Source organism: Ambystoma mexicanum, chromosome 9, assembly GCF_040938575.1.
Source record: "Ambystoma mexicanum isolate Mex_15411 chromosome 9, UKY_AmexF1_1, whole genome shotgun sequence".
Taxonomy (NCBI): Eukaryota; Metazoa; Chordata; class Amphibia; order Caudata; family Ambystomatidae; genus Ambystoma; species Ambystoma mexicanum.
Window position 1 is genome coordinate 1,339,832,512 of NC_090931.1, and position 26,562 is coordinate 1,339,859,073.

A 26,562-nucleotide genomic window follows, 5' to 3' on the forward strand; every position below is an offset into this window, starting at 1 on the left:
ATTAGTGAACTTACTGGGGTTGACGTACAGATTTGTGTTATACGGTTTTTTGTGATATTACTACCTGCCAGACTCATTGCTTCATGTGTTTTTTAGACTATATTTCTACACTCTGCACTGATGGACAAATGTGTTGTCATGATCTCTGCTTCCAAAATTGGGACCTTTTGGACCCAGTCCTGGCGCCAGTGGCACCAGGCTCATAAATATGCCCAGTCCCAGCGCTGGAAGCGCCGGGCTCATAATGCTTGGGTGGACTTACCTTCAGCAGACCATGCTGCTTACTTGCCTGCCAGTTGAGCCTCTGATCCTCTTCTGTTTGGAACTACTTTTCCTGTTGGGTGGGGCTGGAGCCACTCCCTAGATTCAGAACACTGGAACTCTTCTGGAAGGCAGGAACTCTTTTCTAACCAGGAACTCTTTTCTTACTTAGGCGTGGCTGTGGAAGGAGACACCTAAGCACTACAGGAGGCTATTTAAACCACACCCGGTGGATGAATCTTGCTTTGCGTTATTCTGCAACCTCTGCAGCAGAACGCTCATCGTGTCTTCTGCATCCGGTCCTGGGCCTAAGGAAAAAGGCTTACCATCCTGAATCCAGTCTTCAGCAACACCTATAAAGACAAGAAAGAACAGGTTAGCATTCCGGCATCTGAAAGGCAAAGGCTTACCATCCTGAATCCAGTCTTCAGCAACACCTATAAAGACAAGAAAGAACAGGTTAGCATTACGGCATCTGAAAGGCAAAGGCTTACCTACTCTTCGTGCGCTCCGGAGGTCTTCACACTGCATTCCGGCATCTGAAAGACAAAAGTTTACCAACTCTTCGCACGCTCCGGAGGCCTTCGGCGCTGCATCCCGCATCTGAAAGACAAAACAAGGTGCGTTTAAAGACATTGGGGAACTTTAATACTCACGTGCCATTACTCCTTTCCACATCTAATCCAGTGGGTATTCCGGCACCCTGCAGCCGCTCCGAACTCGTACCTGCAAAATAAAAAGACAGTTAGAGCGCATAGTGAAGCAGGCAACAAGCGCTTACTTACGTGCTTCCAGGCGCTTCTATTCATCACACGGGCTCCATCTTCAACTCACTTCAGCCCGTCATCCGCCATCGCCGGAACCCTGCAAAACAAAAGACATCATTACTAAAGACTTTAAAGACATTTGAATGACTCGAAACTTACCGTTCGTGCAGTAAACGACGGACAGCAGTCCTCTGAAGTCAAGAGGCCTGCGCTACCTATCCAGTGAAGAAACTGGTTACAGCACCCTGCCCCGAGGCAGATGGAGAGCTCGGCATTCACTTACCTAAGGTAAGAGCGTTAACCTTTGGGGGTCTACAGGAGAGGAGAAGAGGAAAGAGATAGGGACACCCCAATAACCCCAGTTCATTAACCCCATATTTTCTATCTGCAGACATCTTACTCTACACGTCAGGCATACAGTGCACAGAGGTCCAGCCCAAAGAGCCAACCGGGTGCTACACATCACCTTTGAAGATACGGTAGTCGCCCAGTCAAGACCGGCGCCTCTGCGAGAATCAGGTGAGCGTTACATGTGTAGGAGGCCAACCTAGCTTGTGAACACCGACAACTCTGGAAGCTGCAGCCAAAACAATCAAGGTAGCATGGAGAGTGGTCAAGGCGAAGTCATGGGAGTGAGCAAGCCTGGTAAAGGGCCCACAAGCCAAGTAATCAAGGATTATACTTAGATAGTTCTAAAAATACTATTTTTAATTATAGCCAAGCAAACACTATAAAATGACTATAGGCAAGTAATACTGTGACAACACTCATAATAAAATACATAAATACAGACCCTGTAGCAAGTGCAGTAAAATGACAATCCCTTTTAGTATTGTGGGGTTAGGGAAGGCAGTGGTTATTTGCAATGGCAGCCCACAATAATATAACCCTAACTTTAGAAACTCCAAGCCTAAGTTGACTGGGGTACTGCGCCCAAAAAGTTCAAAGTTTCCAGAGGTTTTAAGAGCTGGGAAAAAGTTAGGACTAGGGTCTTGTGGGTGGGATAACCGGTCCAAGAGTCAGAAGGACGTATGCTAGTGGACAGGCTTTCGGCAACAGAGGATAGCACAGGGGCAATGCGCTGGTCTTGGAAGCGAGATCACGCAGAGCAACAGAGTTTTGAATCCCGGATATGCGCTTAGAAACCGAACTCAGGTACGGTATGAGGCATGTTATAAAAAAAACAATTTAATTGAATAAAGCTCTGCCAAAGCCAAACGATTGTAAAACATTTCCAAAGTATTCAAAACTTTTACAGGTGGAGAAAGTGGGGCAAGTAGTATTGCTGTATTCCCACCCTCATCTCTGCCTCCCCTTGTACTGGCAGGTCGTCAGAGGACGGTTTGCCCGCTGTTGGTTCCGGTCCCCAGAGCCCAGGAGTCGCGGGTGCAAGAGATGTCCTGGTTAGATTCAGAAGCTGGTGTAACCTGTTCTGGTTGATGAATGCAACTCACACTGATGCAGCACTCCTCTAAGCACGGACCAGACGCGGGAAAGCCGGTTTTGATGAAGGCCACCAATGCACGGTGACACAAAGGGACACAGCTGTTGTGGGCAGAGTCTGCCTCCTATCTCCGGTCCAATCGAAGCTGGAATGCTGACATTTCGCAAAGAACAAGCAGAGGGTCACCAAAGTTCTGAGACAAAACACAAAACGATAACGCCTCTACCGTGGGACCCCAAACTTGAGCTGGTCAGTGCCCAGGATGGTTCCAGGAATGCCTCCGAAGACTCCTGATGGCTGGGAACCGCGCAGACATTGGGAATGGTTGGTCCCACCACTCAAAGGGTTGAAGTACCACCAAAAGGCCTCTAAAGATCACCAGCCAGACAGGGCTCCACCAGAACTGCAGCAAAGGTTGGTTGCCAGGCCTTCTTAGGACGGGTCCACAAGACTCCTGACTTCTTCACAGCTGGGCAGGATACTTGGCTTCTAGCAGGATCTCACCAGAACCTATGGGGCATGGATGGAGGACTCCTTATTCAGAAACTCAAGTGAGACCAACTTAGCCCACCCAATAGATCTGCCCCTCACACAGACACCAGCAGTGGTCCAATCAAGTCCACTGATGGTGGAACTCATGCATACTCTCGAGGCATACAGAAAACAGTTTGTGGATTGGGACCAGACAGTCACATCCCACTTCATGGTAACACACATGGCCTTGCACTAGCCTGTGAAACCCAAGTCTCTCCTGGGCCGTGCATGACCATAAAAGGAATTTGCTGACCTGGCAAGGCAGGAAGAAGGTCAACAGACAAAATGGTCAAAAGAACAAGCAAATTCTTTGTGGCACGTCCATGTACAGACACTACACTAGCCATAGTTAGTAGCTAAACACAGTAAACATAATTATAATTGTTATTTTATAACACGCTTAATTACGTTGACCAGTTTTTAAGCGGGAGACTGGGATTCGAACCTGTGTTGCTATGCGTTGGCTTGCTTCCAAGACAAACGCGTTGCCCCTGAGCTACCCTCCCAGCCCAACAAAAAGTTAGGCCAACAAAAAGTATTGCCCAAAACAAAATAGTCAAAATGCAACTGCTGCCACTAGCTTGTCTTTAGGTAAGTGTAAAGTAACCAAAAAAATCACTTTCAGTGTAGTCCAGGGTCATGCAAAAGAAACGCCTTTGCGCTACATTGTAAGATGCATAGTGCAAAGATAAAAAAAGATCCAAAAGATGCACTTCACTGGAAAGAGTCAGGACAGAGTACTAAAGCAAAACGTTTTGGGACCCATAGAAATGGAGGGAAAGTTGCTAAAAAGAGAAATCTTTCCTAACAGTGTTCTTAAAGGCCTAAATCAATAACTATTTTAATAACTCACTGTCTAAGCTGAATTAGTGTGTTCATCTGTGCGTACTCATTGGGGCCCCTGACAATGCTCACACTCTCACGAGACCAAGCCTGGACTGCTCTCCACACTACTTTTATTGGGTTTTGGCTAAACACTCCTTGTACACCGTAACTAGATGACCCTTCTAAAATAATCTGTCCACCAGGGTTAATTTTAGAAAGCCAGGCTAACATGATATAATTAATAACATTTATTTCTTTAAGTCACACAAAAATCGATCAGGTTAAAATAAGTTCTTAAACTCTATACATAGTATTGAAAATATACAAAGTATATTATAAAAATGACCATGAAAGGATTTTCTTGAACAGAGAAAGCAGGAAGGAGGTCAAAAGACAAAACGGCCAAAGAGCAAGCGAAAAACCTCTTGTTCACGTCCATGTTAGGACACTAGCCACAGTAAGCCAAATGGGATAAACACAAGAAGGCTAACAAAAAGTACAGTAAACTAGTGAAAAAATATCTGCTGCCACCAGTTTGTCTTTAGGCACATTTAAAAGTAACCATAGCATTCCCTGAGTGTAGTCTAAGGTGATGCAAAAGTATCCCCATTGTACTGCACCTGAAGATGCATTGTGCAATTTCAAAACGTTAACCAAACTAGATAACATGTCAAAAGAAAAAAGGAAACAGTTTCCCAGTACTGACAGTCTGAAGTACTAGTCAGTTTCCCCATAACAAGTGAGCAAAAGGCCAGTGTTACTGCAAAAAGTCAGGACATGGTGTAAAAACAAAAGCAACACGTTTGGGGGTCCATAGAATATGGAGGAAAAGTTGAGAAAATGTTCCTAACACCAACACAATTGCAGAAAACACTATGCATATAAAATGGTGAACTATGTCCCACTGACATGCAATAGCATTGGAACAGCAAGCAAACACATACATTATTTAGTAAATACAGGTAACTTGTGCAAACAAAAGACTATGGGCCTAATTGACAGAGAGCGCCTCCCAAATGGGGTTTCACCACTATAAAACGCTTCTGTGAATCAAGCTGTAAGCCCTTGAGCAATGAAAAAGGAAAAACTTGCATCAACTTTTTCAGCATGCATTGTGTCAGGCCAGTCATGAAAGACAAGCCTGCCCCAGTTAAATGAGTATGGACAGTTCTTACATATGGTAATTGCAAACTGCACCTTACAATCCCGCCAAGTTTACAAAGAGCACGTACCGCGGAGGTCCAGATATCAGTTAGGACATACCCAACAGAGTGCATGCCACCAGAAGTTCCATTATTTGGCTCTTGATGGGAACAGAGAAATCAAAGAGCCAGTCAGGCCTATGAACTGTGAAACACTAGAAACCTGGGGATGGCAGTAGCAAATAGCCTTTTAAATGCTTCACCCATCTCCAATGCCTGCCAACTCCCTCACCCCCAAGACAGTTTAATATACCATCTTTCTGTGTTAAACATGGCAGATTGCCTATAAAGCTACCTGTTAATCCTTGAAAGCAGACTGACTACCACAGTAAAAACATTTCATCACACCACATACCAACTGCTTGGCACAGCCAAAATCCTGTATTAGCAAATCTCTGGAAAGACCACTTCAATGAGCCCTTGAAAACTGACTTGTACACTAAATTGACTAGACGTTTTATAGCATTGCATACCCACCAGGCGACTTTCGTACCTGCTACATTGTTTCCTTCAACCACAGCTCCAGTTGTGCCAGAGTTATTAAAGCTAAAGCTGGCCTCTTCGGCGACTCCGACAGTGGCAGTGGTACCAGGCACCCCTAGGGTATCAGGGCAATTTTCCAGCAAGTCTTTGTTGCTAGGCATATCAGCAATCACTGGTTTGCTGCAAGAGGCATAAAGAGGATGATACAACATGCAAGGAAAACCAACAAACTTTCAGCAATGCTGCTTTCTTTTTTATAACCAAATCGGGAGTGCAAGGATTGCAAAGGTTTGCTGGAATTCGAAATTGTTGGGAAAATATTCCTTTTAATTTCGCTCAGGACTCGAGCAGCTAAAACATATAGCAGCTATGGACTGCTTAAGATAAATATTACGTGAAACCTTGCTTAAAATGGCACTCCAGAACAACAGAAAGCCAACCTATTTGTGGGCAAATATATGTTGGGCTTCATTTGCTGTTCATAAGACAACATGCTGATTGGCCCTGCTATTGTTGTAATATTCATTGATATAGAGACTACCTTCGGCAAATCGATTTCTTGTGCCTATTCTACAATACTTTACAACACCATCTACCCAAATGCTCCTTTCAGATACAACATAAAAACATCGGAAATTAAAAATCTCAGCCAAATATCAAAGTGAAGGGACTTACCTTCATAGATGTGGCTTCTAGGCAAGATCCCTGAAAAGTGAAATGCTAGCAAGGGGTGGTGTGATGTCCTAAAACTTTGGGTCACAGAACTAGTTAGAGCGGGGTTCAAAAAATGCGTTAGAATAATTCTAGGGCAGACACAAAATTGAGACAATAGGAAATCTACTGTACAGAATCTGGTGATCATGCAGCACTGTCTCAGGCAAAACCCTTAAGCACGCAAAGCAATCTGCTGGTACACGCACATTGCAAGGCAGACAGAGATGCACAAGAATGCACCAACAAGGAAATCCGAAGATTAGAGAATGTATTCAGTGGGAAAACTGTATAAAACTCTAAAGATGGAACACTTGTATTACCACGACCATTAAGAGATAGTAGTTCTTTTTCAGCACAGATTAATAAATCATGACAAAATGATTCAATAGGCAAATGTTTAAAGATCAGATGGAATAAGGTCCCATTTCTGAAATAGTTGCATGTTTGTTTGAACTCTGCAAAGAAACATGTGAACCAGTTCAAACAGTAAGAAACCTCACAAAAGAAAATGCACAGAATAAATAACATTAGGACTAGTTTTATTGCATTTCGCCCTCGGATTCACTCATAGTGGCAAAACTGTGGGTTGTGTGATAGGGAAAGTAGTGGGCAAACTATGGCTCATCTGCTAAACCTCTCTGCACACTTCCAAAATATTTTTGTTACATAGCCTCTTCACCAATCCAAATCTTAAAGGAATAACTTCTTGCTGAAAAAACAGGTAGACAAACCATCCATCTTTTTTCCTTCCTTCCACAAATTGTCTCTTTTACCCTGGACAACTGTTCTTGGCTGTGGCTCAGACTGCCTGTAGTTAAAGTTCCTACCTTTGTACATGATCTAGAGTTTTCAGATAGGCGCTTGGATCCTACTTCCATTGAACATCTCGGACTGAATTTTAGAGAAAGATATTTTTTTGTTAAGGTCCCACATATGGTTGTTTCCGATTACAAATCATTGCTCACAGAACACTCTCCCTAATTTCAGCCTCTGAAAAAACACTACTGTAAAATGCTTCTCCTGTCCTACACTTTCTCCAAATGACCTACTTGAACAGATTCACAGACCTTAAACAACTCCCTCGACTTTGGCTTCTCAACTGAAGAATTTAAGTTGCCATCTGAGTGTTGTATGTGTGTGTGTATGCATCTCTCTGAGAGAATAAGGATGTGAAGGTGAGGACAACAGGTTTTTAAAAAAAAATGTTTAGGCTTTACCTTTGTCAAAGAGAAGAGTCTTCAGACCCTTTTTGTACTGGAACAGCGATGGTATTGTCCTCAGCAGGATAGGCAGTGCGGTTAAAAGCACTTCAAAAGCTAAAAAGAACACCTTTGAATTTAGGATTACACTAAAAAGCTTTAATGTAAAAATTGGTGTATTATTCATACAAATACCAGAAAAGAATTTCACACTTTTGGTAAAAAAAAGAAATTCAGGTGCATCTGTACCAGCCACTAAAACTTAATAAAATATTGTTTAGCTCTTCAAGCGTAAAGTTCTTGAAAGAATAACTTGCTATATAGAGAAGATATATAAAACATCACAAATTAGAATGACAATGCATTACTTACCGTAAAAGCATTTCTGATGGTTATATCTGCTTAGATTCACATGCTGTGCATAGTCCGCCATCCAGTGGTCACTGCGGAGTATTGCATTTTGTTTTTCGTAGTCGAAAAGGGGATGTCGACAAGGCGTGTCTGTAACACTATCCCTATAGTGACATGCAGTGTACCCACAATCCCTCACGTGTCGAGGTCCCTCTGTTTGTATTTTTCTGCCCTGAGGGAGTCTTCTATACGTGAGTGAGTACACAAAATAGAGAGATGTAGTAGAAAGATGTCTATGTTCCTTCCATCCGAGCGGGGAGGAAGGGTGGGCGCATGTGAATCTAAGCAGATACAACCATCAGAAATGCTTTTACTGTAAGTAATGCATTGTCTTCTGATGTTTGTTAATCTGCTTAGAATCACATGCTGTGCATAGACTAGCGAGCAGTACCCAGAGTTGGAGGTGGGTTGTGAGAAGGAACAGTAGAGAAAAGATGTCTTAATACTGCTTGTCCCACCTGGGAATCAGATCTAGAGTGAGCATCTAGACAGTAGTGTTTTGTAAAGGTGTGTACACAACTCCAGGTTGCCGCTTTGCAAATGGACTCAAGGGGAACGTTTGCAATGAATGCTATGGATGCCCCAGTGCCTCGAGTAGAGTGTGCTCTTGGCTTGAAGGGTAGTTCTCTCTTAGCAAGAGAGAAACAGAGAGTGATGCATTGAAGAATCCATCTAGATATAGTGGACTTTGAGACTGCATCTCCTTCTCTTCCTGCTGCCAACGAGACAAAGAACTGATCAGTCTTTCTCAGTGGCCTAGTTCTTGCCATATAAAACATGACAGCTCTGCGCACATCAAGTGTATGCAGGCTTTTTTCTCCCAAATTGGAAGGGTTTTGAAAGAATATTGGTAGTTCTATTGACTAGTTGACATGGAATTTCGATATGAATTTCGGTGCAAACCTTGGGTGTGTGCGTAGAACCATCTTATCTTTGTGAACTGTTACGGTCTAGAATAGAAAGAGCCTGTAGTTCACTTACTCTCCTAATGGAGGTGATGGCTATTAGGAAAGCAGTCTTAAGGGTGAGGTCCTTAAGAGTTGCCTTGTGCATGGGTTCAAAGGGTGACCCCATGAGCCTGGTAAGTACCACATTAAGGTCCCAGCCAGGAGCTGGGTTTGCTATCGGAGGGTGTATTCTCTTTACCCCCTTCATGAAGGCTTTGATAACTGGGACTTTCCACCATGAACCCTTAAGTTGAGAGGTGGTGTATGCAGAAAGTGCCGCTAGATGGACTTTAATAGAATTGAACACTAGACCCGAGTCCAGTAAATGGGTCAGGTATATGACAATTTGTGTGGGAGAGCAGTGGACTGGGTTGATGCTATTACCTCTACACCAGATGACAAATCTCTTCCACTTGCTAGAATAGCAGTGGCAAGTGTTGGGTTTTCTAGCTTCTTTGAGAATGTCCATGCATCTCTGAGGGAGTCGTAAATGGCCAAATTCTATGACCTCAGGAGCCAGGCTGCTAAATTCATGTTCTGTGGGCATGTGTGTACTGTCTTGCCCTTGTCCTGTGACAGCAAGTTGTACGGGGCAGGGCAGTTTCACTGGTGGGGACAGGGACATCTCCATCAGGTGTGCAAACCATGATTGGCGGGCCCACATCGGGGCTATCAGTATCATGGTGACTGGTTCCTGGTGCATCTTGTGCACTATCTTGTTCAGCAGAGGAGTCGGGGGGTGGGGGGGGGGGAAGCGTAAACAAATTTCCCAGACCATGGTATCCAGAGACCGTTCCCCTTGGAGCGGTTCTGTGGGTATCTGGAGGCGTAATCTAGGCATTGTGAGTTCTCCAGAGTTACGAACAGGTCTATTTCTGGGAAGCCCCATTGTGTGAAGACGTCGAAGACGATGTCTTCGTGTAACCGCCATTCGTACTCTGAAAGGGAAGTCTCTGCTGAGTTCGTCTGATAGCAGATTGAGTTCCCCTGATACATGTTGTGACAATAGGAACATGTGTCTGAGAGCCCACTTTCAGATGTTCTGGGACAGCTTGGACAGTCCTGGAGAGTGAGTGCCCCCTTGCTTGTTGAGGTAGTACATGGCTGTGGTGCTGTCCATGAGGACCATCACTGTCTTCCCTTGTAGGTGTGTCTGGAAGGCTTTTAGTGCCTTGAACACCGCAAGTAGCTCTAATAAGTTTGTGTGTTTGGACGCTACGCTCAGAGTCCAGACTCTGTGAGCAGTCTGATGGGATAGGTGAGCCCCCCCCATCCTGTGAGGGATGCGTCTGTGGTTAGAGTGGCTTCCACTGCGGGGGTGGCAAATGGTTTCCCTATTACCAGGTTTTCCTTCGACCACCACCGTAGCGAGAGAACCAAGGCCTGCAAGACCACCACTAGATCGTCCCATTGTCCGCTGGCCTGACACCACTGGCTGTTGAGCCACTCTTGCATTGGGCGCAGGCGCGCGTGAGGTACCAAATAAATACACGACGCCATCATTCCTACAAAGCGCATTGCTTTGCGTACCGTCACCTCTCGACCGGCCACATATTGAGGGATCTGAAACCGCATATTTTGGACCCTCTCGTTGGAGGGGAAGACGTGGCCGTCCTTTGTTCGAATTAGAGCCCCTAGGAATTGTTTGATTTGGCTGAGGTCTAAGCTGGACTTCTTCTCGTTGATGTAGAAGCCTAGTTGGAACAAAAGGTCTACTGTCTTCTGGGTGTTTGAGAAGCATGTCTCGTAGGACTCGCCTGTTATGAGCCAATCGTCGAGGTACGGGTATACCGGTATGGACAACCTGCACAGGTGGGCCGCGGCCACTGCCAGTACCTTCGTGAATACCCTCGGTGCAGACGCTATGCCGAAGGGTAGCACTCTGAACTGGTAGTGTTTGCCCTCTATCATGAACCTGAGGTATTTTCTGTGCGCTGGCAACATCAAAATATGAAAGTATGCATCTTTCATGTCTAGTGTTGTCATGTAGTCCCCCTGAGATAGCAGGGGAATTACCTCCTGTAATGTTACCATTTGAAATTTTTGTGGTTTTACAAATTTGTTCACTGGGCGCAGATCTAGTACAGGGCGCATGGTTAGGTCCTTTTTGGGTACAAGGAAGTACACTGAATAAATACCTTCCATTACCTGAGATAGGGGCACGACCTCTATTGCTCCTTTCTGTAGCAGCTGTTCTACTTCTTGCAGGAGGATGACAAGGTGTTCTGGTGACAGGCGTCGTCCCCTTGGAGGTCTGTAGGTGGGGGACTGATTGAACTCTATACAGTACCCGTGGGCTACGGTTGACAATACCCACCGGTCTGATGTTATTCCCTCCCATGCTGAAAGGAACGATGTTATCCGGCCCCCAACCGGAGACGCATGGGAGGGGACCCGAACCTTCGGGTCATTTGGTGTTACTTGCCGGGGTGCCTCTGGGGCTGGAGCCTCGGCCTCTGCCCTTGCCACGGCGTTGTCCTCTTTGGTTATACTGGTACCCTGATTAGAGGGCCAGTTGCCCGCAGTGTAATGCTGTTGCTGCTGTTGGCGTTGGCCACGAAAAAAGCGCTTGTTCCCAAATCCCCGCCTGTTTGGAGGCTTTGAGATTTGGTCTAAGGTCTTTATGGTGTCGAATTATTTCTTCGCATTTTCCAGTGCATCGTCCACTGCCCTTCCAAAGAGATTTGACTCTTCTATTGGCTTTTTAATGAGTGACGCCTGCGTTTCTGCCTTGAAGCCGGAATTGCGAAGCCAGACATGACGCTTCAGCAGAATTCCCTGCACCAAAGAACGGCCAGCAGTTTCTGCCGCATCAAGAGTGTTCTTAATGATGCTCTGGTTGACCAGAGCTCCTTCTGTAACTGTAGCCAAGAAGTGTGTTCTTAGAGGTTCAGGGGCTTCTTCGATGTCCTGCTTAAGCTTTCCCCATTGAGCATCGGCATAGCTTGCTAACAATGTATTATTATTGGCAATCCTAATTGAAAACACTGCCGAGGCGGAAATTCTTTTGCCCAAGGCATAACATTTTTTCCCTTCTTTGTCTGGGGGTGCCTCGCTGGTTGACAGTGGAACCCCAGCCCTCTTCCTTGTGTTAGTAACCACTAAGGAGTCCGGGACTGAGTGACCCCTGATATATAATGGGTCTGACTGAGCGGGTGAGAACAATTTCTCGATTCTTGGATTGACCCAGCTTACCAGCGCGGGGGTGGACAGCGATGGGGTGAGTCGTCTCTTAACCGAGGCGAGGATAGGAATAGTTTGACTAGTGGGAGGTCTTTCCTTAATAATCCTTTCGACAAAATCACTATCTGGGGTAACCTCCCCAGTTTCAACTTCAAAATACGCTGCTGCCTTCCTCAGTAGCGCATTGAAGGTGGGCTGATTGTCTACTGGAGATGGGTTCCTGACCGGTGTGGTCTGAGGAGAAGAAATGTCTATAATGTCGGGTCTGTAGACCCTGATGGTGACTGCCAGGGCTGTGAGCCACCTTCACTTGGGTCCTCCTCGTAGCCCTCTTCACCTTCATGAAAACCTTCTTCCTCTTGTTGGTCTTCATTATACACAAACTCATCCTCTTCCTGGAAGTGAGAATCCTCTTCAGTGAGGTCGTAAGAGTCCATGTCTTCCTGTAGGGGGTTAAAGTGCTTTGTGTATTTAGCCCTTGGCCCTTCCTGGGGTACCTCCCTTGGCCTCTTGGGTGTCATATTTTCTGGGATAGCCATGAACCTGTCTAGCTTGTCCATACATGACTGGAACCTCTCTACAGTCCAGTAAGGTAGACCAGAGCGGTCTGGGAGTGAAAAGGGAGGTTCTTCTCCTTGCAGTTGCTTAGTTCTGTCCCATAGCATCGAAGATGGCGTCCCTTCGCCTTCTGAGAAACCTTCTCGCTGGCTAGGGTCTTCTGTCGACGGTGGGAGCTGTCCCAGCCTACCCTCCGGCATCCTCTGCGTTTCTTTGGCCTTGTGAGCGGTTATCGACATGATACCCGCCGTCCGTCTCTGGCCGTCTTTCGAAGCTATACGCGCAAGGCTTTCGGAGAGCAGCTTCTCCGTCGAGGGATCGCTCACCGTCGCTCTAGGCAGTGCAGAGTCTTTACTGGCGCCGTACGCACTCTTGCGAGGCGCGTTGCCTGAGGATTTGGGGTTAGCGCCCTTATTTACAGAAAGCCCAGTCGCGGAAGCGGTGGCAGGGAGGGCTTGCAACCCTTACGGTCGGCGGGAGGCGCCGGTGGACCCTGACGCCTCCGTTGACGCTATGGCTGCCTTCGTCTTCGAAAAATGCGTGCCGTGGGGTATGTGCTTATGTGTTTTCCTGTGTTCGTCCTCGTCGCTGGGGTGTTCATCCCCATAAGCGCGGCGTGAGCCGGGCTTGTCAGGGCCGGACGCCGAGGAGAGGGAACGCTCCTTCGAGAGGTCTACAACCTCCGTTGCGCAGGCCGTGTAATCACTTTCCTCGTCACATTCGGCGACGGCGGCAGCTGGCAAGGAGTGAGACCTAGACATCGCATAGGCTGGCCACCTTTTGACCCTGCGATCTTTTAAGGTTTTGGGTTTAAGTAATTTACAGGCTACACAGCCGGCCTCTTTGTGATCGAGGGGCAAGCAACAGTTACACCGTTTGTGCTTGTCCTTCCAGGTAAATTTTCCCTTGCAGCGCGGGCAAAACCTAAAGGGCGTCCTCTCCATAGCGGAGGGTATGAAATGTGATTACGACCTCGAAAGAGAGGGAGGGGAAAGAGAAAGGCATTCTTAGAGTGAAGCAAAGAAATGACCACACAACCTCACTCTCCCTACTGTATTAGGCCGGCGAGGCCAGGCCACGTGTTCGGCAGCGCCGAAGGATCTCCTCCGCTCGTCCCTCCGTCAAAGATCTTGCTCGGTGGAGAACAGCTTCTACGTCGAGGGAGGGATCTATGTGTATGGTTATAAATAAGAGAAAACGACCAAGGGTCGAGGAAATGATTTCGCAATGTCTCTCGAAGAGCTCCGCATAAAGGCGACCAATAACTGGGCGGAAAAAAACAATCTGAGGGACCTCGACGCGTGAGGGATTGTGGGTACACTGCACGTCACTATAGGGATAGTGTTACAGACACGCCTTGTCGGCATCCCCTTTTCGACTATGAAAAACAAAATGCAATACTCCGCAGTGACCACTGGATGTCGGACTATGCACAGCATGTGATTCTAAGCAGATTAACAAACATCAGAAATTACTTTACAAGTTTGGCAAATGAGAACTAAAGATATTTGACTCGGGTGCATCTATCTCTTGTCTTATCATGCAACTATACTTGGAATAGCCTTAAAGAATTTAATTAGCCCCTTTCGATAAACCATAAAATACACTTTTGGCAATGGCTTATGAAGGTTAAATGGACTTGTCTTGAGAGAGTGCTACCACATATATTTAGGAATACAAAGCATGTACTAGAAATAGTCAATGTGTATTTAAAAAGAAATTTCAGTTAGAGAATTAAAACTGGTCTGGCTGAAAAACGTGCGCCATAAAAACACACAACACAGGCTTTCTTTGACAGGAGGGCAGGGTCACTATCTGTTCGGGCTTGTGTGTGAACCCCCCCACCCCCTGCTGCCTAGGAGGTTGTGGCAGCACATGTTGACTTGCCACTACCAGGGTCTCCCCAGGGGTCCCTGGTGAAACATATGATGGGTACCGTTTATCCTGTTTCACACAATTCCTTTCCTGTCTGAACTCCACTCGATCCTGTTCAATGCAACTCTGGTAACACAAACGTCTGATCACTGGAATCCAATATGAAATATGGCTGCCAGGTGAGAGACACTGTACTGTTCCGTTATTGCAGGGCTACCGTTCCGCTAAGATGGCCAGCGGATAAACGGTACGCATCATGATATGTTCCACCAGAGACCCCTGGGGAGACACTGGTAGCGGCGAGTCCACATCGGCTGCCACAACCTTGCAGACAGCAAGGGGGAGGTTCGACACGAGCCCCAACACCATCTATGGTTCTACATGTGTTCTCGTAGAGGTTTCTAATGCTTTCTAGTGGGGGGTGGGACAAAAGAGTAGATGAGCTACACTATTACACGGATAAAGTCTTCACATTAAAGTTGCAGATGGAGAGCTAAACGACTGCTGGCACTGTGTCAGGATGATGGAAGAGCCAAAACTTAGTTTTAAGGAGATTTTCTTTTTTGTACATCTTTCCCCTATCTTCCTTTAGCCTCCCAGCACTACTGCTGGTCTCTTTATTTTTTCACTGACTTTGAAAGCAAACAGGACTCTCACTCACCAGCTGTATTCACCTCGTTTTGGGGACACTGAATTTTTATTTTGACTTCCCAGTTTTCAGAGACTTCTCCCCTTTGTTCTGCATCTGCGTTTTTCCTATGGCGGCAACCCAAACCTTACGTGGTGTGCTTGTAGGAGTAGTCATCTGTAGTTTATGTGTTTTTTTCACATTGCAGTAATCTTACATGGAGTAAGTAACATTTTTATTCCCCTTCATTGACTGGTGCCAGTTTCATTTTCTCCTTTTTTCCAAATGATCTATCTGGCATGATGCCTTTTTAGTCATGATAAGGCATTTAGGAGAACCAGATACTCAAAATGCCATCTCCTCATGTTTATAAGTCCTGTTCATGATGGCCTGTCCTTTATTAGCCATCCTACCTTGCCAGTAGGGAGAGGAACCTCTCTTCATGCATCTTGGCAAGCTTCTTGCAGAAAGTCTCTTCCTGTGTGAGAGAGTTGGCAGGAAGTTGGGTGGGGGGCTGGTCAGATTCTGAGATGCTGGCTGTCCACTAGTAGACTGCCACCATAAAGTCTGAATGTTATGAGCTCCCTTGTTGGAGGGATGGATAGTGTGAACCCCAGCCAGGATTCAGGATCAAATGCGGGGAGGTGGACCAAGAAAAACAAGTCGACCAATGGGGCTTAAGAGATTAGAAGGCAACCAAGGGACGGTAGAAGACTGCTGCAGGAACCAGCATTGGCTCAGCCAAACTCTCCCACTTGGTAAACATTGACCATTAGTTCAGCAGGGGAGACCTCAGAGGTGCTTCCTTCCATTTGACTTGTGGGAATAACCAGTGCGCTGTCCTGCTAGAGGTTTATCGCCTTTCCAGGGTCATTGGCACATACAGCTTTGCATTGCTCTGGAATCCCCAGATTCAGCTTTGCTCTGCTGCAAGGACTTTCTTCTGGTCTAATTGCTTGACTGCTTCAGGGCTCTGCAGTGATGCTGGAAACCTCCTGGCCTGACCTTCACCAAAAGAGGTGCCTGTCAGGAGCCTAAAGTATGACCGCCGAGCTGATGAGTGCCTCCTGACCCTGGACAGGTTCAATCCAAAAATGTGCATTGGTCAAGTCAACCTTGAGGGTTGTAACATCAATGTGTGACCGATCCAGGGTATTGCTCCACCCCCACCAACTGTCCAAAGTGTCCACGGGAACAGAAAGGCAACATGTGATCATCATCCTTGAACCCGATGACAGTGCAGCAAGTCTTCCTGCAGTGATATACTGTGGCCTAGGGTCATTTCTGCATTTCTGGGGGTTCAGGAGCCAGAGATGATATGATAGTTTATTTATATAGCGCCTATACAAAATGTGTTTCAAAGCCCTTCAAGGCAAGGGAGGGAACAAGGGAAAACACAATGACATTCTTATAGGCCATGAACAATAAGAATGTGAAATTAACTATCATACTCGGCCTGGCGACATTTCAGATAGTGTAAGAGCTAAGACATAGATCAGGAAGGGAGGGTGGAGACTGGGAAGGAAATGGAAACAGACAGGCGACTACCGTACTAGGCCCAACGACATTTCTGGTAGAGCCGGAGATTTAACAAAAGGTAAGAGAGGGGTGCCGAAAGGGAGTGGAGGAACAAAACAAGCGATTAAAGTACTAGGCCTGACGACATTTCAGATAGTGTCAGGGGGGAAACCATGTAGGGGAGGAGACAAACAAGGTTGCTATCATACTAGGTCAAGGACAATTCTGATAGAGTAAGTGCATAGAAGAAAGTAAGGGGAGGAGATGGGGAAAGGGAGAGGAGGAGAAAACAGAGTGAGCAGTGAAAAAGTGGAGGAGCAAGAGGGGAGAGCGAATACAATTGCAGAAGTCAGTAGTAACACATGATGTTGCAAGAGAACAGCAAATACAAGCCAGGAATGAAGATGAAAATGGGAACAGCATGATTCAGGGCCACCATGAGTACAAGATGCATAGGAAGTGCAGCATGAGAGTTGAGAGAAGGTGACGCACTGAGTCAATGAAGTCCATAAAAGTCAAATCCAAGCATTGGCAAAAGGCGTTGATGGTGACATCAGAATGTATCAGGACAGACTCCTGCAGTGGTAGGATATAGGGGGGGCGAAGAGGTCTGCATGGGGGAGGGAGGGGAAGTAGGGTAGAAGAATCAAGCAAAACAGGAAACACCTGTATGCGAGAAGGGGGGGGCACAACAGAACATCACAGAGCGAGTAAACACATGTTGTGCATGCAGTAAATCTCTTGAACCACCCCCTCCCAATTAGATCTGCATTGGGCGTAAGGTGCGGTTTACCTTTGTACTATCCGCGGCTTGCCCATGGTGATGGTGTCCAGGTAGCTGCTTCCTAGAACTCAACAACCCCCGGCTTAAGTCACCTTTTAAAGACTACCTTTTGCTCCAAACTAACTGGCTTTTGTCCTGAACTTCCTAGATGGGTGGTCTCTCCTAGACCACTCACCTGTGACTCTTGGGAACCTTCTGGTGTTTCCTAAAGACTTCCAGAGACTGCTGACTAGTGATGGACTTCTGTAAACTAGGTATATGGTGCTGGAGTGCCTTATAAGGTTCCCGTGGTAAAATGTCTCCAGGAAAATGTAGTCTTGTGAAAATGAGGTCAGCAAAAAAGTTGTTTTAACAATGTAGTCATTCAATACAAGCAATGCAAAGTGTGAAAATGTTGGCAGTAATAAGGGTCACCCAAAAAGCAATTTTTAAATACACAAAAGTACAACTGCAACTATGACCCAAACCTCTAATAAATCCTCTGCCACCCCAACTCCATTCCTAAACATACCCCTAATTCTACATTACAGCTCTGAATTCTTACAGAACCCTAACCATTCAGCACGCTACATTTCATTTACATATTACTCAATGCAAAATATATAAAAGATGAACAGTAAACCAACCAACCCCATCACCAGCTTGCCACAAATTACATAGCCCTTGCCCTAAACCAAACCCTTCCTGTAATACTGTTAGGTAGATTTTCATTTTGTATGCACACACTCTTCCCTCTGTGAGTCCCCCAGCACTTTTTGCTAGACTACTGGTTTTTGGTCTGTTCCCACATTCTGTTACCCTCTCTTTGGGATCCTTTTATATTTCTTTTGATATTTTTTTCTTGGAGTAATGCCTTCCTCCAAGTTTTATGGCATCTGTCTGACTTTTGTCATACACAGCACACACTGTAAAGTGTTGCTGCGATCCCCCTGGGCTTCGTTTTTTATTTTCAGTTTTCTTTGTGGGAAATCTTGTTCCCCCAAGGTAGGGGGATATATCCTACAAGGCAGGGGGATATATCCCATCATGCCTATCTTTTCTATTGTGAGATCAGCATACCCCACTTTACGTGTAGTGCTGAGGGGTTACACTGTATCGCCTTTATCACTGCTCCTGTAACTTTCTAGTGACAGTGACCAGCTAATCTGAATGGCTGGTGACAGTGGTCTTATTCTACCTACTTTTTTGCAATTATTACTCCCAGGCTGTACCCGCAGCCTCGGAAGTGCACTGAAGGGTCACCATTGACCCAAAATGGTGACAGTGTTCTTTTCTCGCCAATTGAAGATGGGGGGAGGTCCTGGTTTCACTTAGGTCTTCAGCGGGATCCCTTTGTGAAGCCCATCAAGGCGCCAGTGTGTCTGAAGACAGGAAACCGGGGAGAACTCTGAAATTCTGTTGGTCTTTCTCTTACTTTGCCGGCCTGGAACCAATTCCAACTGGGAGGCTTGCTGTCCTGAAAGTACAGCCACCACCAATGTATACATGCTGCATGGCTGCTGATTGGCTGGGTTCCTGGATAAGGGGCATGGGTCCTGGGTGAAGACAGAACTGACCACTTGAACTGAAGAACGGAGATGCACACAGCCACTTCGTTGACCAGAGATGCCTTCTGAATAATCACTCCTGTCCAACGCCTTCTTCCAAGCGTCAGGAGAGTCTCAAAAAGGCCTTGAAAAGGACTCGCTCTCTTTAGACAACATGAATTTCCCCAACTCTTAATCTACCCCAACGACGAACCAAAACCCAACATTTTTACTCCAACCCTAACCTTTACCCTAACCCCTATCAAACCGACTAAACCCTCCCTAACAATTACCCTAGCAGAACTACATTTTTGGCTTCTTTTCAGTTGCATTTATTGACTACTTTTTGCTTGCCAACTTTTTCACTGCAGAGGTATTTTCCCCATGACCTTTTCACTGACAACATTGTTGACTACACTTTCACTAGATACCCCTTAGGTTCTAGGAGCGCAAGGTTTATCTTCTGAGGCATTTAACAACACTCTATCTTAGTCAATGCATTCTACTGTTGGATAAGTGCTTGTGATACTGAAGTATTGTTCAACACATAGTGGTTTACCCAACTGTGGGCCATAGATGTAGTTTATTGTTTTTACTTACCTTTGACAAAATAAAGTGTGCCTTAGTGTAGTATTGTAATAACTTAGTGTAATTTTTCTACCTACCAATGTGGGTTTATTTACTATTTCAATAACACGTCAACTATACTACACAACGGTGACCTTTTCTTCCTTAGTTGACCCTTACTGCATGGTATATGCTACTTAAGTGAGTGGCAATGGAAAATAATTGTGGCTTGTCTTTCTTTTGCGAGTGGCAGATAAGACTTTTGCTCGACCCATCCTGCTTGCCTCCACTGCTTGACCCCTTATTGATTCCTATGAGCAGTTGCATATTGCTCGACCCCAGATGGTCGACATACAACAGTTCACCCTCCCTCCCAAAACCAAATTACTCAACTTCCCCGTCTGCACATTCGCCACTCCACCAATACCCTCTCTGCTCTCTTCCCCAGACTGGTCACCTCTTAACTCCACTTTCCTTCCACCCATAGCTCCACCCGTATTCCAACCACTATTGTGTTGCACCACCACTACCCTGCTATTTACACACACCCTATAAGACCACCTCCCCCACTACCCAACCTCACCCTCTTAGATCTATCCTAAAGATGAGGGATACCCCTACCCCAGTTACCCTCATCCCCTCTCCCGTTCCTCCCACTTCTACCACCTCCCCACCTAACATGCATAATACACCCCAGCATGCATTCACCCCTACCCTGCCCACCTTATTGTCCTCCTTGCCTTGTATGCCTAAAGTCCACGCTCGTCACTGAGTGGGCCACTATTTGGACTTGTCCAACTCTTTAAAAAGGTCTACCACTCCAGCTTGGAAACCACTTATTAACCAGCACTTCATCCAAGGAGCGGAGTGATGGGGAGGAGTTGCAGGGATGCGTGAGGGGATCAATTAAATAAACATGTCCTTCTTTTTAAAAAACAGTAACAAACTGACCCCTAGCATAGTCAGAACCTTTAATGTCCGGTTGCTCCCCGCAAGATTCTTATTTATCAGAAGAGGGAAGGGTTTCCAATCAGAGAATAATTGAAGTCTTGGAAGGTAGTTTTTATCAAATGGGGCATGAAAGTTCACAGTGCCCAAGTTTCACCATCCCATAGACCGCTAGGATTATTTTTTCTCTTAAAAAGGCTTTGAGCAACCACCCAGATAAGTGGTTTACCTGTATTTTATGCCCCAAAATTAAGCAAATACTTACAAACATTAAAATAAAAACTTACAGGAAGGAGCTTGCCCCTAGTAGTAACCTAAATTACTGTTCTCTGTGTTCAGACTAAAAATCAGTAAAGAAAGTCACAAAGAGGATCTCTACTGTTGGGTTATCTAATCTCAGGAGGGTCTAGAAGACAAAGCAGGACTGTATTGCAGCTGTTCACCTCTTCATCACAGCATCTTCATCAGGTGCTTGAAGATCTTCAGCCATAATGAAAACGTTGAAGGATAATGTAAACGGATCTATGTGATCACTGCGCCAACCATAATGTCGACTTTCAAAAAGCCAACTACAATTACGGCACAGCGCAGTAATCACATAGATCACTGTGCCTCGCATCACCCTACCCGCCTACCCCCTACCTTGATAGCGGCACACACAGAGGTGGGCCACCGTCTCTCCTCTATCCCTGCAGCATCAGTTCTCTCCCACTAAAATGGGTTCGGACTGGCATCGCAGGGTCCTTTTTTCGTTTTTTTTTTTTCTTTATTGTCCCCCGCTTTCATATAATGGAAGCAGGGGACACACCTGCAACCCTGACCCCAATTACACTGATTAAAGGGAGCAGGGGACACCCCCACTCCCCTTAGCGTAATGTGAGTCGCAGCTTTGGGACTGTACAAAGATGCAGTAATAGTACTGGTCGCAGTTTTAGGTGACATTTTAGTACTATCCCATGTAAACAGCTGCAGTTGATCTCCCAACTGGAGACAGCTTGAGCGTGGACAGCCAGCAGTCTGATATATTGCAAAAATATTTGACCACATGGTGCCCACCAATATGCATGCAACAAGGTACACGAGGGACAGGGGAGTCCTTTATCACTGTGAACTATAATTACTATTGATGACCATGCAGTACCAGAAATTCACAGCTAGCAACTCCCAGCCCATCAGAAGTCAATCTTAACAAACAGTTAACAGCATCACTGTCTGCACAAAACACCGGTTTAATTATTCAATGGGTAGCCAAACCTGCTCAAAAAGCTTCTACCCCATACAAAAGTGTTGCATTCTATCACAGACATTTTCACTATGATCTGTGAAATTTCAGCAGCCTACAACAAGGAGTGAACAAATGGATGACTAGTGTTAGTAAAAAGACTTTGCTTTATGCAACTTTCCTGCCATTGACATCAATGGAACCCCCAGCAGAACCCAGGCCTGACTTTTGGAGGCAAGTCAAGTTTTTGCTTTACTTCTCTTGCTCAAATGACCTCTTTTTGGGGGCACTGGTCATCCCCTATGGTTAGCTCTGCAGGGCAGAACCTGTCCCCTTGTCAGGTTCCTATGTAGCACACCCAACTGTACAGTGAAGAGCTGCAAGAGTACCATGTATGCTTTTTCCTATTATAACATTTGTATTGCTTTTTAAGATGTGCCCGGGATGGGCTGGTGATATCTGATACTATTCTTAGTTTTTTTTGTTTGATCATCGCATGTAGGTTTATGCTTTACAGCATAATGCCATTTATAGAAAGCACATTTGCAGGTGTTTGCTTGGAATTCATGGGCAAAGTGAAGGTGTTTACATCCTGGCTGAATATGGGGAGTCGGGCTGTCTTGTCCCAATACACATTCCAGCCATAGTAAGTCTATTGCTAAGCAGATGTGGGGAAGAGGCTGTTCCTTATTGGGCATCCAAAATGTAAACAGTTAAATTCTAATGTGCTTTGCTAATATTTCTTTTAAAAAAACGCATTCAATGTTTTGAAATGAAAACGACACTTGTCATACAGGCACACACCTCGTCATGTACCTCACCTCCCATTACCCCTTGAGAACACCCCCCGGGGCAAACATCTCTGCAATGTGGCAATCCCCTGCCCTTTCCGCCCCCACGCCCCACATCCCAAGCCTCCCTCCTCCTGCTCCCGTGTGTGCCCCCATTGGGTTGCAACAGCAATAACCTATTGACCCATCAAGGGGAACACAAGTCCTGGTTCAATTACAGTTTGTCCCACATCTCATGCCACACTGTGTAGCAAGTCACCATGCCCACCACCTACTGAAGTTGGGCACTCACATCCATTTCAGCTCTCACCCATTTACGCCAGCTCCTGTGTCAATCTCCCACTCTAGGGCCATCCTGTGCCTTTCAGACAAGCGTTCGACCTTGAGGTAAGCAACAGACCAACCATGGCTCTAGCCATACTCCTTCCTGCGCCTGCCCTTCCCCACAGGGATTAAACCTGAGCAGGCAGTGTTTAATCAAAGTTTGCACACATACCCAAACCAACTCAGAGCAGATGTCACCCCAGAAACCCACCACCCGCTCGCAACGCCATATGTGCAAGAGGGTTCCAACCTAATTTCTGGACCTCTAGCAAATTGGGTCCGCCTCTGCCGGCGTGATATACGCCTTTTGGGCTATTTTATACTGTATCCATTGAAATTTGGCGTTCCGAGACACTTTTCGTATGCTCAAGGACCCTTGCCCACTTGCAGTCAGTAAGTTGTTCCCCCATATCAGTTTCCCATTTGGTACGGAGCCCTGCTGCTGCGGTGTCACTGTTAGGCAGAAACCTGTGCAGTTCCCTTAGGGACCACTGCAAAAGGCTTAAAACTAAAGGTGTTGGCAGTATACCCAATTGTAGCAGTCTGTATCACCCAGATTTACCTGGTAGCTGTGGCTGAGCAGCCAGACATCTCAAGAAGAGTTAGACAGTATATAGAGTATACAAGATAGGTACCACAATACAGTAACACAAGCAAACACTGACCAGAGCTTTGGTATCAAGTATATAATTATGTATTTAAAGCAACACTTAGAAACACTCTAGCACTATTATTATAAGCAAGTTTAAAAACAGTCACTATTAATATATATACATCCCTTATTCCTTATTAGACAAGTCTTAACACCACTTATTTCCAGACAGGTGAGTGCTTAACTAAAGATGGCACTCCAATAAGTTTAAGAAAAAGGGAGGGAAAAGGCAGAAATTAGGAACAGCACACAACACAATACTTTAGAAGCACTCAGCAAGGCAGGAAAGTCAAAGTCTACTTGTGAGCAAAGTCGCTTGTGATGATCCGGGAAGGCGAAAAGGCGGGCAAACTGGTTATCCCCACCAGTCAAAGGAAGAAGACTCTTCGGGATGAAGATCTCCTCCGTCGTTGGAAGAAGTGGCGAGTCGGTTCAGCAGGGCTCCACCGGTGGTGTCGTCGTTGCAGGTCGGCTCAGCTTCTCCCTCTTTGGTCCTGTGGCGACGTCTGAGGTCCCAGTCCCCAAAACCCTGCTTATATGCAGAAAACCCCCATTCATCAGTCCTAGCTGTCACTTAAACATGCTAAGTGGGGAGCCGGGCGGCTCACCACTGGGCCAATCACACAGGGCCAATCACACAAGAGTGCGACTTGAGTTGCTGAGGCAACTCAGTCCAGGGTGCCTAAACCCCCTCCCACACCCCCTGTGGTACCCAGACAGAGTGGCACCACTTTTGGAGGCTTCTGTGGAGAAGCCCGCCAAAAAGTGGAACAAAGGGCTCGACTTGGGTTGGAGTCACAGAAGCGAACACAAACGCCATTTTGGAACCGAGTTCTGGCAAAAAATACCAACCGGTGAATTAATATTAAATAAATAAACCAGCGATATGTTTGAGGCTATGTTAAAAAGTATTAGTCTCGAACAATGGGAAAATCCCATAGGAATATATTCGCGGTTGAATATAAAAAGTAGTATCCACTGCCACCAGCCAAAACTCGCTCAGGGGGGACTGGACAGTGCCCCCTCGAACAACAGACCCAAGGGCAATCGAATTGCCCCTACCAGTACGCCCACAACATGATGGTTTGTACTGGTTCTGTTCACAATTTAGGACTAGTAAAGCCAATGGTGACTTTACATGCCCTGGGAGACAGTCAGTCCCAGGGTACGGAGTCTATGTTTGGGGGTCACTATGACACCCCGGTGTTATGGGGTGTAAGGCACATACCAAAAACACATGAAGCCCAATGGAGTAAAAGACCCCATAGCCCATTAAACACATTCCAAAGTCAAAGGATATATCAAATCATGTCTAAGAGTGGGAGAAAAAAAAGAGTCTCGCTCTTAGCAGGAGAAAGAAATAAACCCCAAAAATCCAGCAAAGCTGCTGGGGGACTCACTAGGTTTGGGAAATTAGCCTTAACAGAGAATTCTCCCGAACAGTCACATTCCTCCCAATTAGCTGCTTAAAGTTCTGATACAGACCCCACCCCCATCTACCAATTGTATAAGAGTTACGTTAAATCGCGTGAGTATGGTGGTTTCTACCCTCCCAGGCCTTCCTCACCCCCACCATCAGCATGGCGAACTCCAGGAAGTTCAGGTGGGCAAGGGAATTGATAACCCTACATTCGGCATACGTGACGGCCCTGTCTCACACACAAAGCATCAGCGTTTCTCCCCCCCCAAAACCCTGGTCACCCCAGATCTCTTCCAACCTCCACCCTCCTTAGCCTACTACAGCCCAGGGGAAGGAACAGGAAGGGAAAACGCTGTTGTCGCCCTCCACAATACCCTAATACACAAGGGTGAAAGAACCTTCCACAACTCCCAGTCCCGTTCCCCAAGAGACCCCAACAAACTGTACAGGGCCATCTCCATCTCTGTCCAGCTGGTGACTCGTTCCACATGAGGCAGGGTGAACCAGTCCACCATATGCCCAGTAGTACGCCCTGAAGACTGTCACCCTAATACCCCCTTTGCCTGCAGGCAGCTGCAACCTTGTCAGGGCAACCCTCAGTATCGCCTTTCCAAAGCAGCCAGTTTAGGATAGCATGGAAGGGTCAAAAACAGGCCGTACCAAACACCATAGGCATAACCTGGAACGCGTATAAGATTCAACAGCATGACCATTTTTGCCAAAGCCAGACGTCCCATCAGTGAAATGGGAAACTGGTTCCAAAACTTGGCAAGACCCTCAAATGCCCAACATTCTGGGAGTACATCCAATCCCAAATCACACTTATCCGAATGCCCAAATACTTGAACCCTACAGTCGTCGCCTACATCCCAAATTGATCCAAGTCCCCACTCAGTGGGCAACGCGTACACCGATTTAGCCTTTGACCACCAGCCCTGATAGCGGCCCAAACTCTTCCACCGCTGCCAACACCTGCCCCAGGTTGTCGTGGGGGTTCTGAACATACAGCAGGATATCATCTGCATACATAGATATGCAGTGCCTGTCCCTCTCAAGCTGCAGACCCAGACCCTCGTGCCGAAGCCTATACATTCTCACCAGGGGTTCCATCACTAGTGCAAATATAAGCAGGGACAGCAGACAACCTTGCCATGTGCCCCTACCTACTCTCCAAGCAGAAGAGATGACCTCCCATTCACCCATACCCTTGACAAACTGACATACAACATCTTGACCCACTTAATATATCCTGCATACCCAAGAGCGGCCAGTCGGTTCCTTGCTGCCCCGAGCTCCCCCTTCGCTTCGTGCAAGATCTCTGCCTGTGTCCGTCCCCTGGCCCGATCCTGGACTAGCTGGGCCACCTTAAGCTCAAGATCCCTCACTTCCTGGCTGAGTACCCTGATAATCCCCACCCTGGCTGACATGCACACCACCCTCAAAAAGATCTTTAACGCTTCCCACTCCGTGGACCTTCTTGCCGTTGATTCCTAATTCTCATTGTTAGGGAGAATTCTCATTCTATGGCTAATTTACCTTACCTAGTGAGTCCCTCAGCAGCTTTGCTGGATCTCTGGAGTTGTTTCTTTCCACTTGGTAAGAGCGTGAGCTTTTCCCCCATTCTTACTTGTATTTTGCTATGTGTTTTCACCTGTTTGTTTAAGATTGTGAGCTCTGGAGTACACCACTTCAGAAGCCCCCTTCTTTGTGTGTGTCACACAGCACCTTCAGTGCAGTGACACAGGGTTGTCATTCAGACTTCCCACTAACTCCATTTTC

At 46.3% G+C, this 26,562-nt stretch overlaps 1 protein-coding gene across 2 annotated transcripts in view; it reads right to left on the bottom strand.

The window, feature by feature from the left end:
* EPB41L5 (erythrocyte membrane protein band 4.1 like 5) overlaps window positions 1-26,562 on the bottom strand; it is a 1,765,041-nt gene that overhangs the window by 714,655 nt on the left and 1,023,824 nt on the right. For both annotated transcript variants that reach the window (XM_069616748.1, XM_069616747.1), the window contains exon 17: window positions 5,527-5,696. In XM_069616748.1, the coding sequence (XP_069472849.1) occupies window positions 5,527-5,696 (170 nt within the window). The remainder of the gene's footprint in view (window positions 1-5,526; window positions 5,697-26,562) is intronic.